This window comes from Propithecus coquereli, unplaced genomic scaffold, assembly GCF_000956105.1.
Source record: "Propithecus coquereli isolate 6110/MARCELLA unplaced genomic scaffold, Pcoq_1.0 Scaffold139, whole genome shotgun sequence".
NCBI lineage: Eukaryota > Metazoa > Chordata > Mammalia > Primates > Indriidae > Propithecus > Propithecus coquereli.
This window is the reverse complement of record NW_012138191.1, coordinates 1,908,269-1,925,344: the sequence shown is the minus strand read 5'-3', so window position 1 is coordinate 1,925,344 and position 17,076 is coordinate 1,908,269. Positions and strand designations below refer to the sequence as shown.

The 17,076-nt window shown below is 39.1% G+C and overlaps 1 protein-coding gene across 1 annotated transcript in view; it reads right to left on the bottom strand.

Annotated features, from left to right (window-relative positions):
* Window positions 1-6,303: 6,303 nt before the first annotated feature.
* HAO1 (hydroxyacid oxidase (glycolate oxidase) 1) overlaps window positions 6,304-17,076 on the bottom strand; it is a 69,113-nt gene continuing 58,340 nt past the window's right edge. The window contains exons 5-8 of the mRNA XM_012639239.1: window positions 16,749-16,840; window positions 9,056-9,214; window positions 8,876-8,945; window positions 6,304-6,998 (exon numbers count right to left, since the gene is read on the bottom strand). Of these exons, the coding sequence (XP_012494693.1) occupies window positions 6,928-6,998; window positions 8,876-8,945; window positions 9,056-9,214; window positions 16,749-16,840 (392 nt within the window). The 3' untranslated portion in view covers window positions 6,304-6,927. The remainder of the gene's footprint in view (window positions 6,999-8,875; window positions 8,946-9,055; window positions 9,215-16,748; window positions 16,841-17,076) is intronic.

The window sequence follows — 17,076 nt, the reverse complement described above, 5'->3', positions numbered from 1 at the left end:
TCTGGGAAATAGCAAAAGCAGTGCTAAAAGGGAAGATTATAGCATTAAATGCCTACATCAAAGAGATAGAAAGTCACAATTTAACAACCTAACATGGCATCTCAAGGAACTAGAAAAACAAGAACCAAACCCAAAGCTACCAGAAGAAAAGAAATAACAAAGATCAGAGCAAAACTACAAAGAAAAATTGAGACAAATGAATGAAAAGTTGATCCTTTGAAAAGATAAACAAAACTGATAGATCACTAGCTAGATTAACCAAGAAGAGGGAAGATGCAAATAAGCACAATCAGAAATGAAAAAGGAGACATTGCAACTGATATCACAGAAATACAAGCTATCATCAGAGACTACTAGGAACATCTCTATGCTCACAAACTGGAAAACATAGTAGATAAATTTCTGGAAATATACAATCTCCCAAAGGAAGTCAAATTATTTTTGTTTGCTGACTATATGATCTTATACTTAGAAAACCCTAAAGACTTATCCAAAAGACTCCTAGATTTAATAAATGAATTCAGTAAAATTTCAGGATATAAAATCAACATACAAAAATCGATAGCATTTCTATACACCAATAGTGACCAAACTTAGAACCAAATTAAAACTCAATTTCATTTCCTATAACTACAAAAAAATAAAGCAAAATATCTAGAAATACGTTTAACCAAGAAAGTGAAAGATATCTACAAAGAAAACTACAAAACACTAGTGATAGAAATTTTAAAGGACATAAATGAATGGAAAAACATTCCATGCTCATGAACTGCAAGAATCAATATTTTTAAAATGGCAATACTACCCAAAGCAATCTATAGATTCAATGCAATTTCTATCAAAATACCAATGTAATTTTAATAGAATTAGAAAAAAACAATCCTAAAATTCATATTAACACAAAAAGGAGCCTGAAAAGTCAAAGCAATTCTAAGCAAAAAGGACAGGCAAAAATGAATCACATTACCTGACTTGAAATTAAACTACAAGGCTACAGTAACCACAACAGCATGATACTGGGATAAGAATAGACTCAGAGATCAACGGAACAGAATAGAGAACCCCAAAATGAAGCCACATACCCACAACAAACTGATCTTCAACAAAGTAGCCAAAAACATATGCTGGTAAAAAGACACCCTATTCAATAAATGTTGCTGCAAAAATTGGATAGCCATATGTAGAAGAAGGAAACTGGAATATATCATTCACCATGTACAAAAATGAACTCAAGACGAATCAAGGACTTAAATGGAATACTTGTAACTTTAAAAAAACTCCAGAAATAAAAACTAGGAAAAACTCTTCTGTACACTGTCCTAGGCAAAATATTTATTACTAAGACCTCAAAAACAAATGCAACAAAAACAAAAATAAACAAATGGTACTTAATTAAACTAAAAAGCTTCTTCACAGCAAAAGAAATAATAGACAGAGTAAATAGACATCCTACAAAGAGAAAATATTTGCAGACTGTGCATTTGACAAAGGACTAATATCCAGAATCTATGAGGAACTCAAACTACTCAACAAAAAAAACCAAATAACCCATTAAAAATTGGACAAAAGACATAAACAGACATTTTATCAAAAGAAGACATACAAATGCCCCAAAAAAATGAACAAAATGCTCAATATCAATAATCATCAGAGAAATTCAAATTAAAACCATTAGGAGATACCATATCACACCAATCAGAATGGCTATTATTTAAAATAATAGATGTTGGCAAGGATGCAGAGAAAAAGGAACACTTATACGCTATTGGTGGAAATGTAAATTAGTGCAATCTCTATGAAAAAGAGTATGTAGATTTCTCAAAGAACTGAAAGTAGAACTACCATTCGATCCAACAATCCCACTACTGCGTGTTACCCAAAGGAAAAGAAATCATCATATGCAAAGGATATCCGCACTGGTCATAATAACAAAGGTATGGAATCAACTCAAGTGTTCATAATGGATGATTAGATAAAGAAAATGTGGTATATATGCACCATGGAATACTATTCAGCCATAAAAAGAATGGAATTGTGTCTTTTGTAGCATCATGGATGGAACTAGAGGCCACCATCTTAAGTGAAATAATTCAGAAACAGAAAGTCAGATACCACATGTTCTCACTTCTAAGTGGGAGCTAAATAATGTGTACACATGGACATAGAGAGTGGAATATTAGGCACTGAAGACTGAAAAGGGTGAGGGATGAGAAATTACCTAACGGGTACTATGTACACTAGTGCAAGTGATGGTTACACAGAAAGCCCAGCCTTCACCACTACGCAATATATCCATGTAACAAAACTACCCTAAGTCTATAAAATAATAATTTAAAAAAGAAAGAAAAGGTTTTCCTTTGAATGTTGATTTACAATTCACCAGACATTCTAATGCATCTCACCATGCTCTGTATTTAATAATGACGCAGGGAGGTAGGCAGACACTGCTGTCTTTCTTTTCACAGCTGAGAATCTGAGGCTCCTAGAGTTAAATAATGGTTCACAGGGCTAATCACTCAGAACTTCAGGCTCCTAATCCAGTGCTTTCAGGCAGGGGTTAGCCTTGATCTTCATTGACTGAGGTTAGTAAATATAATGTAAAAGATCTTACCATAAATGACTCTATCAATACGAAGAACCCACTGCCAGAAACAGATTCGGGAGTTTGACTGTAGTGGAAAACAAATCAGCTTTAAAGACAGATGATCTAACCAGTGAATATAGGTAGGAAACCAAGCCAGGTTCTTTTCCCAATTGATGCTGAATCAAAGGAACCAACGAAATCAAATGTATCACTCACTTGAATGCTAGCCCTTATTCTGGCATCGTTCAGGGTAACACAATTCTTTCTGTTTAGAAGATCCTGGAAAATTTACAGTTGAACATATGCTCATTATCTACATTCAGAAAAAATCAGGGGAGAAGCAAACAGACAACTGAATTTTTAAAAAATGTCTCTTTTTATTTCCCCCCACCAACTATGGGCAACCACATTTAGGGAGGAAAGAAGATGCCTATTGCTCAAGTTAGACTTGAGTAAGGACAGGAAATTGCATCTTTTAAAATAGATAAGATTTCCCATCATATAAACATAATAATAGCCTTCTATCATTTCAGTTAACATTTATATTACCTAAAATAAACTCTCATCCTGATGTCGTTCTATAATTGGCATGTGACAGAGTACACATTGAAGCAAATATAAGTTCAGAAAGCATCCTCTGTCTTTATAAGAAATCTTCAGACTTTCCTAAACAGACAAACTTTATTTTGTTGCTATGCAACTGACATGCAACACAGTCCATCAGACAGTAAATAAGTTATGGATTTTACAATGAAGAGAAAAGTCTTTTCTCTCTGTTTGAGAACAAGCCACAACTTCCTTTCATGCTATCCTAATCCACCACAGCCTTCTAAAGCTGTTTCACAAACGCCAATGTTTTGGCAAGATAAACAAGCGAATGAATAACACAGCAATGACCCAAATGTAGTTTGCAAACTGCACGCTAAGAAGCATCAATACCATTCAATTTGTTCCTACAAGCCCAGGAACCTGTGCTCCTCAGGCCTGGTAGAGAGACGAAAGTTTATTTCACACCCACATTCTTCCAGGTAGCAGAATATAAGCAAGCTTAAATACAGGAGATCCTGGCAATTTCTGTTGGCAGGCACCCAGCACTGGTACAGGTCTCAGGCATGATTCTGCGTCAGGGCATGAGAGCGATTTTAGCCATGAGGGAAACATCTGTGAGGATAAGACATTGCAGAGATTGAAAACCTGTGGCATGTAGGCCACATTCATGTTTAACATGACCTGTTCAATGTTCAAAACATTAAATATTTGCCACCATTTAAAATCTTCGCATAAAAATCTAGATGTCGTGCTTTTTATGAAGAGTGATAAAATAACACTGAGTTTGCATTTTCCCAAAAGTCAGTTAGAAACAGCTACCAGTAGAAAAACTGAAAACAACCCAAACATCAAACAATAGGAGAAGAAAAAGATAAATTGTGTTATATTCTTATAATGGATTACTACAGAGCAATAAACAGAACTAACTATTGATACCTTCAACAACATAAATGGATTTCACACATGTTAAGCAAAAGAAACAAAATACCAAAGCATATACCACATTGTTCCACATATATGAAGTTCAAGACGAGTCAAAACCAATCGATGACAATGGAAGTTAGCACAGGTTTACTTCTGGTGGAGGAGGTACTTTGGGGGATGATGGAAATGTTCTATATCTTGATTTGGGTGATAGTCATATGGGGGTATATGTAAAGTTTATCCATCTATGCAAACAGGTTTGAGCACTTTACACACCTCACTGCATGCATTTTATACTTCAATAAGAAATGAAATTTAACAAAAAGAACCAGCTGGCTAAGGTGCAGCTGGCCTTTTAAGGTGGGGCATGGCCTCTGCCTATAGCCCACACCCAACAGCTGGCTCATTCCGCTGGCTGATTCAGAATCTATGGGGGGTGGGGCCCAGCAATATGTTTCAACAAGCCCTCCAGGTAATTCTGGTACACTCCTAAAGGTTGAGAAACACTACTCTAGAGCACTATATACATTAAATAACGTACAAGAAAAGCAGACTCAGCCTATATTAAACCATTTGTTCCTATTACTGCCCCTCGACATATTTCAAGAAACTCAGGAGCAGAAGAGTCAGTTGGCTTCCTCAAAGAACTTCTACCAAGGGTAAGTACTCCTTGGAAGGGGATGTGCAAACAACACATCTTCATTCTGCTTTTAACCACTGGATACCTTTGATCTTAGTATTGTTACAACTGGATCCACGTCACTCATTAAAAAAAAAGCAAATACAAACAACTGTATATCTTTCTGATTACAGATAAATGATCAGACATACAGCATTCAGATATATTCCAACACTGAAGAAATAAATGAAAATCTACCTTCAAGGAGGTACGATGGCTCAGGAGAATCATAAAAATGAAAAATTCACAAATTAAAACCAGTAATCCCCATTCTCATTGTAACTCGTATAAAACTTACACAAAACACCATGTAGATCTTTATTTTCTGGGAAGTTATCAACGTTTTAGCAATCTACCACCCAGCCACACACTATGATGTAGCCAAAATGGGTATGTTGTGCCGACATCAGTCATTTCTGAATCAGTTGGGGGAATCAAAGAGGTGCTTATTATATACCTATTCATTGATAAATATTAATTGGAAAAGCATAAAACAATCACATGATATGATAATAATATTTCCTCTGTGTGTTTGGAGAAAAAGTTAAGGGATAACTATTTTCTTCTTTATTAGACTTAGATATAACTTCAGAAAGAAAATCTATGTTTGTGTCCATGTTAGTATTTAAGAATGCTCTAGCATTTAGAAGGAAAGAGAGAGAAAGAGAGAGATCTTAGAATAATAAAAACATAATAATAATAAAAAAATAAACCATAAAAAACATACTTTAAGGTGGTGATTCTCCTAATTGTTTCATTGAGTGCTTGAACAACCAGAGAGGTGATAAGAAGTCCAACTTCAGAATATTTTGGCTACCAAGTTCACCTCCAATTTGTCAAATGTTTGGTTTGGGAATAAATCTGAAAGTCACATGCCCAGGGCTTCATGGGCAGTCAACAGGGCTCCACACTCAGAAACAGGTCTCAGGCTTGGGGTTTGATGTTCTGTGGTTGTTGGTTTGAAATTCTTAAATAATTTTATCATTGAGTTTGTGTTTTATAAATGAAGCTCAATTTGACAATAGAACCTGTGCTGGGGGCTTGGACCCTAGCGTCACACGTTGTCCCATCTGCCACCTCCCCATGTCTCCTGAGTGGGGACTTGACTACTGGCTCAGCCACCCTGCTCAGTGATGTTGTCTCTCCACCCCTGGCAGGGTTCTGGGCATGGGCACAGGTAGGGCTGAGGCAAGTCTCAGGGCAATACACCAGGCACTTGGGAGGGTACACTCTTGCCCTGTGGATATCCCCATACCCACGGAAGCGTGACATGAAATAGCAAATAAAAGACATCACGACAGGTTAAGAGAAAACTGTAGAAAGAAAGAAAAAGGTTTTGTCCTGCTTTCTGAACAAGGGGCCCACATTTTCATTTGGCATAGCCTCCACACATTATGTAGCTGTCCCTGCACGTGCTACCAGCTAGAAAGAAACAAAAAAGAAAAGAAAAGGAACAAGGAGTATAGGAGAAGTAATGGGATATGCAGAAGGAGAATGGGGAGGTAATTAGGATTTAGAGATTAAATGGTTGAATTCCATATTTTTACAAATGGACCAGATACAGTCTTTTCAAAAAATCCTTTATTTCTTTCTGATTAAGAAGTAATATACATCATAAAACATTCGGATATAGTCAGACATTGAAGATGTGATTGGAAAGCTACATTAAAAGAAGTATCACAAATCACCACCATCCATTCCAGTTCCGTCCAGTGATAGCCTCTCAGTGGTGTGAATCAGGCACTTCCAACACTTTGAACCTGAGCTTACAATTTAAGAACCACTGCTTTAAAGATGTCCAAACACAATGCAGGTTAACACACAGTGAGATCGTTATCTTTTTACCTCAGCGTTCACTACCTCCAATTTTACCAAAGGCTATCTTTTGTTTTCCAGCACTTTAGCCTGCCAGGAGATGACGTTGTCTAAACACATTTCCAATGTTTTCTTTTTAACAGTTAATATATTTCCAGGATGCAAGTCCATTTCTTTCTAAAAGGTTCCTAGGACACCCATTGAAAAGTCAAAAGCAATGAACTAAAAGGGATTGCTATTTTGTGGGAGAAGAACGACACCCTTTGTATTGAAGTGGGGAATTACAGACTGTGGTCACCCTCTGCACAGTGTCTCTTTGTCAAGCAATACATGCTGAAAAAAAAAAATAATACAGATGGGAAAATATTGTGCACTGTCAGATCTTGGAAACGGCCAAAGGATTTTTCCTCACCAATGTCTTGTCGATGACTTTCACATTCTGGCACCCTGAAAAAATAATGCATACATTTAATATGAAATGAATGCAATAATAATCAGGCAGGTAATCGTTTTCCCAAGGAATGTAAAATTTGACAAATGTAAGGTTTATGATTCAAGGTAGGCTTGCCAAATCTTATGTGGCATGAGACCATTTTTATTACCTAAACAGCCCTTAACACAAAATGACTGGCACATATTTTTATTAACACAAAGGGTATATTCTTTCTGCCACATTTAATAGAGAGTCAGTGGCTGAAAGCTCTCTTTTAGGATATGTCTGTAGCAAATTAAAATGCGTAGTGAGGATTCACAGAATGGCATTCTTCTCATCGAGGCTCTGTCTGCACAGGCCCCGCACAGTAGTGAGTAGACCATTTATCTCAGGAGTTCTATCTACGTGGACAATCTGGATCATAGGGATTACAGAAAAGGAAACCCTCTTTATCTTCAAAAATGGGGTAGCTGATAATTAACTCGAGGCCATTCTTTGCAGCTCGAGGCTCATTCTGAGTAAAATTAAAAATAGTAACCAGCAATAATGGCACAGCTGATTGACTTATTTATTTATTCTTTCAACAAATATTTATTGTTTGTGTGCCAGGCACTTCTCTAGGCACTGGAAACACTGCAGTGAAGGCAATAAAAGACCCCTGTCTAATGCATCTTACATTTTAAAGCGAAGACAGATAATACATAATGTATATAATTTAAAAGATAAATTATATGGTAGATGATATATAGAAGGTGATAGGTGCTATGGGCAAAGAATGAAATAAAATAGAGAAAGAAAACTGAAAGTTGAATAGCTGAGTGTAGGAAGGATTGCTATATTAGACAGAGTAGTTGGTGTGAGTCCCTTTGAGAAAGTACCCACAATGCATGCGAAAGCTTGAAGGACATGAGGAATTTATTCATGTAGCTATGAAGCTTGGGGAAGAGCATCCAGGCAGAGGGAACAGCGAATGCAAAAGCCCCAAGGCTGAAACATGTCTGATATAGTCATGGGAGTTCAAGGAGGCACGTGTGGCCTGGGGGGAGTAAGGAAGGGTGACAGTAGCAGGAGCTGCAATCAGAAAAATAACTGGGGTCAAGCCACAGGTGGCCTTGTAAACCACTGCAAGGACTTTGGCATTTACTCCGAGTAAACCAAGAACCATGGGAGGGCTCTGATGAGAAGAGTAACATGATCTGAATTCATGTTTAAAAGGATCATTCTGGCTGCCATGATCAGAATATACCCAGGAGAGGGGAGGCAGGCAAGAACAGAGGGGCAGACCCACGATATCCACAGGAAGAGAGCCAATGATGGCTCCAGCGAGGCCAGATTCTGATTATATTTTGAAGACAGAGCCCCTGTGGATGTGAGGGTGTGAGAGAAAAGAAGAGTCAAGAATGACTCAAGATCCTCCACTTGAGTGACTGAAACTATGGGCTTCACCTGATCAGAGACTGGAGAGACTACAGGTGGAGCAGGTTGAATGGAAAACGTTAGCAGCTTAGGTTTGAACAAGTCGAGTTCGAGGCACCACTTAGACACCCAAGTGAGGTGTTGACCAGCCAGTAAGATTTTATGTGTTCATGTGTTATGAGATGAGAAAGAGCATGATGCAGCATCTACCCTTAAGTACTTCCACTCACCAAAATATTCCTAATAAGGTTGTCAAAGATAGAGGCTAATGACTGCTATAGATGTGCACACTGTACAGTTTCTTAGTTCAAAGAGAGCTCTGCACTGGAGCTATAAATACAGAGTCAACTTCAAATTTAATATGCCCCAAAGGATTCCACCCTCTTCCCTTTCCAATTTACTTCTCTCCGCCAATGAGCCTGACTTACAGACCACAGAAGAAAAAGAGAGTTGTAAATGAGAATGGCGAGCTTACCACTCAGAGCCATGGCCAGCCGGAATTCTTCCTTTAGTATCCTAAGGACATCTTGGACACCTTTCTCCCCCTAACCAAGTAAAAGATAAAGAACTATTGGGTAATTCAGTCTGACTTGTTTCATTCATTTGTTTCACTGTCCAGTCATCCTGTTTTATACATTTATCTTGGTCTAATTACCTGGAAAGCCAAGCCCCATATGATCGGTCTCCCCACAAACACAGCCCTGGCACCCAGGGCCAGAGCTTTCAGAACATCCGTGCCTTTCCGCACACCCCCATCCAGGAAGACTTCCACCTTCCCTTCCACAGCCTCCACAATTTCTGGCAGAGCATCAATCTGGGGAGAGAAGAGGTCAATAATGTAACACTATTAACACTGAATTGTTATTCAGCTCCACCTCCAAAACCACTGATGCATCCAGCTAGGACTTAGAGTTGAAGCTAAGTAGGTTTGGGGTCTGTAATAAAATTATTTCCTTCTGAAAGAATAGAGGTACAAAGGCTAGCACAAAAACAACAACTAACAGCTAAATTTGAAATTGAGTGGCTTGTTTCTTTCAAAGTCCAAAGATTTTTTTTTCTGTACCTGATATGCAAATTCAAAGATCATAATCAAAAAAATTAGAAACATAATTTTAAAACATTCTTTTATAGCAATTTTTTATAAAATTCATAGAAGTGAATGAAGTGTCTTGTTGATATAAATTATTCTTAACATTATTCATTGCAAATCAATTGTTAAAATTCATATTCAGTTAACAGTGCAAGCAGTGGTGTATAAAAAATGCAAACACAGCTAGAAATAAAAAATTTAGTCTCTGATTTCCTCATCCAATATACTTTGTATCCAGCCATATACAAAGTTAGAGAATTCTCTGCGAAAATATTTTTCTTGCTTTTATTTTTGTTTCATGTCAAAGTATTAACAGGGTACAGATATTTTTGGTTACACAGATCGCTTTTGTAATGTCTTGAGTCACAGCTGTTAAGTGTGCCCATCACCCAGACAGTGTTCATTGTACCCATTAGGTAGGTTTCTGTCCCTTTCCTCCTTACCCTTTCCCCACCGCTTGATTTCTTCTAAGTTTTACATTCCTCTGTGCACATGTGGGCTCATCAGTTAGTTCCCGTTTAATAGCAAGTACATGCGGTGTTTGTTTTTCCATTCTTGTGATACTTCACTTTGAATAATGGTCTCCAGTTCCATCCAAACTGTTGTGAAAGGCATTGATTCATCCCTTTTTATGGCTGAGTAGTACTCCATGGTATGTATGTGTATATATATATATATATATACACCATATTTTGTTAATCCACTCATGAATTGATGGGCACAGGTTGATTCCACATCTTTGCAATTGTGATGTGATAAACATTTGGATGCAGGTGTCTTTTTTATAAAATGACTTTTTTGCTTTGGGTAGATACCCAGTAGTGGGTTGACGGATTGAATGGTAGGTCTACTTTTAGTTCTCTGAGGATTGTCCATACTGTTTTCCACAAAGGTTGTGCTAATTTGCAGTCCCACCAACAGTGTGACCACATGCACCTTGAAGATCTTGATCTTCATTGACAATTGATTTGGGGTTCAGGTTAGCACTAGAGAATCAAGATCCTCATAGAGGTTGATTTGGTGGATTACATTATTGTTTCTGATCCTTCACACATCTCAAAATCCACTCCCTTTCCAAGGCGACTTCACAGTTTCTCCCACTAAAAGGAACAGAGCACGTCTGCCCATTCCTTGACTTTGACCTTGGCCACATCACCCACTTTGGCCAATAATTTGTGAGCAGAGATGGCAGAATGCCACTTCTGAGCATGGGCCTTAAGCAACCTCATATATTTCTACTTACTCTTTTGCAACTTTCCACTTGCCATGAAAAGAGCATCCTCCAGGTAATGTTTCCCCTCCAGCTTGGGCCCCAGGATAAATATTTAGGAAACAGAGCTATCAAAGCCAAATCCAGCTGGACCTGAAACTTGGAGCACAGCCACCTAGCTAGTACCAAGCCTAGATCAGTAGACACTAGTTGACACAAACTTTCACGGGAATAAATGATTATTGATTTAAATCACTGAATTTGGGATCATTTGTTTTATAGCATCCTGTGGCAGTAGGTGACACAATTGGCTACTTTGATGTAGATCTTTGCATTTGAGAACAGAAACGATTCACAAGGTAACCTATATAGATCAAAATCTGTAGAAATTATCCACATTCATTCCAAAATGTTAAAATATAACATTAACTCCAGTTCCCATTTAAAATGTATGCTGAAGAAGCTACCACACACTCGAGTACACTTTTTCCAGAAATAATTATGCTGAAATCACTCAAAGGCTTTCCCACTTCTCCTCTAAAATTTTAGAGGCTAAACTTAAAGAGAGTTTTATGTAAAAGGCTGAAGACCAAACACAAGTACAGATTTAGAGGAAGCGAAGGCAACACTTGGCATGTGCCCCTAAATGTTTGGCAGGTAATGTGATTTTCCCCTTTTCCTTTTGGCTTCTCTGCCTTGCCAAACATGCTTTGGATCTATTTACATATGTCCCTTTACCTATACATAGTCCTCCTTTTACATTCAGGCAAGTTACATCAACATATAAATGCTACAATTTCCAAGAGGTGATGCAAGCTATAATTAAGCATATTTCCCCATTTGAAACCAGAACCAAAGAAAAATATTAGCTAGCTTGGGTTCAATACAGGTTTCCAAAGTCAGGCAAATCAAGTCTGTTTAGGTTATTTCCAAGGCCTCACCTGGCCTAAAAGTAAACTAATAAGGATACTTACAATGTGAATCCTGGGTTAAAACACAGAGCCCAGATTGGTGTTTCATGTGTCCATGGACAAGAACTTTTATACACTGCTGAACATTTCTATCCTCCCCTTTTTCTTTCAGTGGCTGCAGTGTTAGTAGGCATATATTATGCAAAATAATTCTGATCAGAACAGATTAAATAAATAAATATAGTAGACAAACCCACCACTTGATGGCTCTGTTTCTGTTTCCTTCTTTTCAGTTTGCTACCTGTCTGTGAGATCATTCATTTCAGTTGTTATTTCTTTCTTTAGTGCTTCTTTAGAAAACTAATTAAACTCCGCTGGAGTTAATCTCCAGAAACTATGTTAAGATCTTTATGCAGTGTGGCTCCTCTGGCCCTCTATTCACTGATTTATCAAACACTTGGTCGAGGATCTGGTATATTCAAGGCACTAATGTCAGGCAGGTTAAGGGACGTGAAAAGAATCCCACAGTGATCTGACTCTCAAATGGAATCCTCTTCCTCCTTCCTGTCGAAGTCCCCCTCTTCCAGGATGCTCCCTACCCAACCGCACCCCCGCCCCACCCCTAAACAAAATTTATACTCACAGGGAATTCTCACCTTTCCACCGTCCCATAGCATCTATTGTTATACTCTTGATTTCTGACATTTTAGGTATGCAAACCTTTGTGCAAATTAAAGCAGTTAAACATAAACAAAAGCAGATAAAAAACAGAGCTGCTTAGTGAAGAATGAAGGAGACATAGTCCAAGCCACTGTCCATAAATCCTCCAGGGACCTCTATCCCACCCCACCCATCGCACTTCACTAGGCAGCCCCGAGCTGGGCGGGGGCGGGGGGGGTGTTTCTACTAAGCACACTTAGAAAAATCACCGGTTCATATACATTTAGCTGATTGTTTGCAATCGCAAAAATGGCCACAATGATTTCCCGCTCTATCTTCATTTCCTTGTAGCATCACGGGGGAGGGGTGTGTCGTATAAGGGAGGAGGGTTCTGTTTCCCACCCCCGGAAGCCGAATTGGCCTGTAGCTTGCTTTCACCAATAGAATGTGAGAGAAGTAACAGTGCCAGTCCTAAGCCTAGATCTCAAGAGGCCTTGCATACTTTAGCTAGTGCTGTAGGAAACGTGCCACCTAAGAGAACAAGCACACCTACCTGCTGGGAGACATGCAATAATGCAGTACTGTCCCTGCTGAGCTCATCCAGTCCCCAGCCTGTCCCAGAGGACGCAGCAGCTGACCACTGACAGTTAAGAGCGAGCCCAGTCGAGACCAGAAAAGCCCCCCACAGATCTCAGCCCAAATCGCCAACGTACAAAATTGCAAAATGGATAAATGGCTATTGTTTTTCAGCCAGTAAGGTTCAGAGTGGTTTGTTACACAGCAAAAGGCAACTGATAGATTAAATGTTTCTCAAAGATGGAATTGCATTGAACCCTTTTCAAGAAGAAAAATAAAATCGCTTAAGAGTTCACAGAACATGCCCAAGGGCTCAATTTGAGAAACATCGACTGATGAACAACCCAAATGCTTATTCTCTGAAAATGTTTTGCAGTTGGAAATATTCACTGGAAAAGAACATCACATTTTTAAGCTTGAGGTAGTTTAGGTCCAGTTAGCATCCAAGTAAAAATGTGAAATTGAAAAAAAAAAAAAAATGCTCCTAGGATTCAAACACTCTGGAGAATGTCTTTAAACCCCAGTTTGAGAAGATCTAGAAATCAATTTTAGAAATCAATTTGATTCTATCCCATTATTCTCTAATTACTTCAAGGCCAATCTGGGTCACATTATTACCATGAGGACAAGGACCTTGATGTGACCTTATTTTTTAATTTCTTTTGGGTAGAGCAGAGGCCTGGCAGCAATTTTCAGAAACTATGTATTAAGATGAACTGAAGTTAAATTCCTGTTCTAAAACTCTTAATGATAAGTATTTCCCCATACAATGGAACTCAGTGATTTATAGAAAAGGAGAAAACATATATTCTCTTTCTTTTTGAAACCAACACGACACTTTGAAAAGGCTCGAGCTGAAAAGTCTGACTTGCTCATCTAGCTCTTACCCCTTAAGAGTGGTGAGACGAGGGCTCGAACCCAAGACAGTGCTCTTCCCATGACATCATGCTGCCTCTGCGGCTCTGACTAATGATGTAACAGAATCTGCAGGACAGCGAGTCCTTCTGTGCATCTACTGAAAAGCTTCACACCACAGCCTCCTTCAAGCCTTTTGCCACCCACTGCAAAACTCACACGCTGAGGGAAAGACACCCTTCACCATAAACCAAATCTGTTCTCACATTTCTCTCACCCTCACGAGCCTAAAATTTGCTCTTAAGTGGGAGGCAAAATTCAAGCAAGTATCTCCTCCCGTGCATACAGCACGCAAAGGGGAGGGTTATTGTTTTTTTAAAAACAGTCTCAGAGACCACAACTCAAAAAGCCCTTTTAGATGTTTCCATATCCCCTCAGCCAGAGGGAAATAAACCACACCATTTAGATATTTTTCCCTTAAAATTTAGTTAGATTTGATTTCAGTAGATTTATATTTTATTTTTAGAAAACAAACTTAATTTGGCCTGCACACTAAGTCTATGTCTTCATACACAAGTGAGGCATAAATTTGAGAAAAAGCCTTGAGCTGTGACCAACTTCTCCACCCTCCTCAGAGGAGGGCTTCACTTTCCACCTCTATTTACCTGCAGGCAACATTTAATATCATCTGAAAAGACGTGTCTCTGGGAGTAAAGCTGAGTTGGAAAGGGCTGACAACTTCCAGGTTCATGATTTTAAATTTTTGACTATATAATCTTACAGTGTACAAAGACTTGGTTGGTTCTTACCCTTAGTGTTTTAGAAAAAACTGCAAATGTAATATGCATACCCAGCATTCCCTGCTTTACCATAAGACCTACAAAACTGGTCTATGAATGTAGCTCAGTCAACCTGCTAGTGAGTTCAATGAAACAATAATCCACTACTATTTGGCTAAATTATTTGTTCTACTCTTCTTCCAGTTGTTTAGATAAATCCAACTGGTCATCCCAATTACAGCCATCCATACAGTAACTATGACTGAATGGTTCTGATAAAAGGGGGGAAACACACACACACACATACACACACACATATGATGATCCAGTTCAGAGAGAAGTGGTGGTCTGGGAAAGTCATCCAAATTATTTAGTAAATATATATTTTTAAGTTTTGTTATATGATGCTACTTGACTTTGCCTATGTAAATCAAATTATAAAACATTGCAGTTTAAAGCCACCAAAGAAATCATCACATTGATATTTAGACTTTAAAAGATGAGGAAACCAAGGTTCAGAGTGGAAATCAATTCCCCTGTCCCTCAGTGGTCCAGGCACCCCTTCTCTGTTTCCTTGATTATTATGGTAATCATTAAGGCCCCCTAATTGGTCTTCCTGCCTCTTGTCATGCCAAAATCCAATTTATGAGACTCATGGCTACTAAACCAAGGCTCTTTTGTTGCATAGCCAACAACTCATAGGATTCAAGAATCTCCTTCCTTATCTCTCCAGACAGATGTATTTCCCAGGACTCACTCCCACCAGATACTGCAAACAAAATGAATTGCTTGGTATTCCCCAAGCACACCTCACTCCTTCCTGTTTCACATTTCCTGTTCACAACCCTAAAAACAGGGGTCACATAGGGACAGAACAGAGGTGAAAGGTAGCTGTGGCATTATTGCCTCCTCTACAAGAATCTTAGCCAAATCTCCACAAGGGGAGAGCATGTAAGGGAACCACTTTTAAAACCCACCTGTGCTCCTGGCCCCATCCTGGAGCCTGGATCCATAAAACCTGTCTGTCTCCATGGCTTTTGATCCACTTCTGGTCCACCAATTCTTGATCTTAAAATCTGCCCCAGCACCTCTGCTGGATTCCTTGGATTTAGGCCTTTTGGGGGCTAATTTCTCTCCATCACAGTTCTAACTCAGTCCCACAACTTCAGGCCAGTTTAGTTCCCCTTTTTTTTTTTTTTTGAGACAGAGTCTCACTGTGTTGCCTGGGCTAGAGTGCCGTGGCATCATCCTAGCTCACAGCAACCTCAAACTCCTGGGCTCAAGCGATCCTCCTGCCTCAGCCTCCTGAGTAGCTGGGACTACAGGCATGCGCCACCATGCCTGGCTAATTTTTTCTATATATTTTTAGTTGTCCAATTAATTTCTTTCTAATTTTAGTAGAGACGGGGTCTCGCTCTTGCTCAGGCTGGTTTCGAACTCCTGAGCTCAAACAATCCGCCCGCCTCGGCCTCCCAGAGGGCTAGGATTACAGGCGTGAGCCACCGCGCCCGGCCTAGTTCCCTTTTATATCTAGATTCTGGACCCAGATTTGCCCAGCACAGTGTATGCAGTGTATAAAAACCACAGATGCATGTTCGAATCTCCTGGATAGCTTTAAAAAATATTGGTGCCTGTGTACCCAACTTCCCTGCCAGAGATCCTGATGAATTGATTCCTGAGCATCAGGATTCTTGAAAGTTCCCCAGGGAATTCCAATGCACAGCTCAGATGGTTCACAACTCAAGGAGTAGCCTAGTGCAGCCCACTCCTTTCCCCATCCCCTCCACCCTCTCTCTGCAGCTTTGCAACCCCACATACACAGGAAATTCCAAGCTGTTCCTCCTCCTGACTTCTTGTCACAATTGTACCCTGATCCCAAACTTTACCAAAGCCTTTGGAAAGCCCCCAATTCTGTTAGTTCATCTTCTTTGAACTCTCATGGCATAATTTTTTCTTTCATACTCCAGTTTACATTATGTCTATTGGTGCACCTGTGAATACAAGAATAATCCCTACCCACAAATGCCTTATTATTTAACAGGGACTTTTATATGTTTACAAACAAATGTATTGTGCTAACTAAACATAAATGTAGTAGTTAATTTAGGTAGTTATGCCCCGCCAAACTCAGAATCCGAGATCTCACATATTCACATATATTGCAGCTTGAGCGATCACACAAAAATATACACACACACAAGGCAGACACAGAGATAGAACTGAAATGGGAGCTACAAAGAGAAATCCCAGCATTTGCTAAAACTCACAGTGGCTGGTACCCCATCGAGTTGTCGAGCCCCATGATTTGACACCAAGATCCCATCCAAACCGTGTTTAACTGCCTCCCTGGCATCATCACCTGGAAAGAGCAAAATAACAAGACAAACACCTTATAGGAACTGCATCTTAACCGAAGACTTGGGTTCAGAGAGGCCTCAGCAACCCAGTTAAACGGAGGCTGACCCCCCCCCACAAACACAGACACCTTTCTCAATACTCTTAAGCATAAAAATATACCCCAGGGTTAGATCTAGAATATTAGTGGTAGTTTATTTGGCCAAAAAACGTTAGCACTTGTAACAATTTAACTATGAA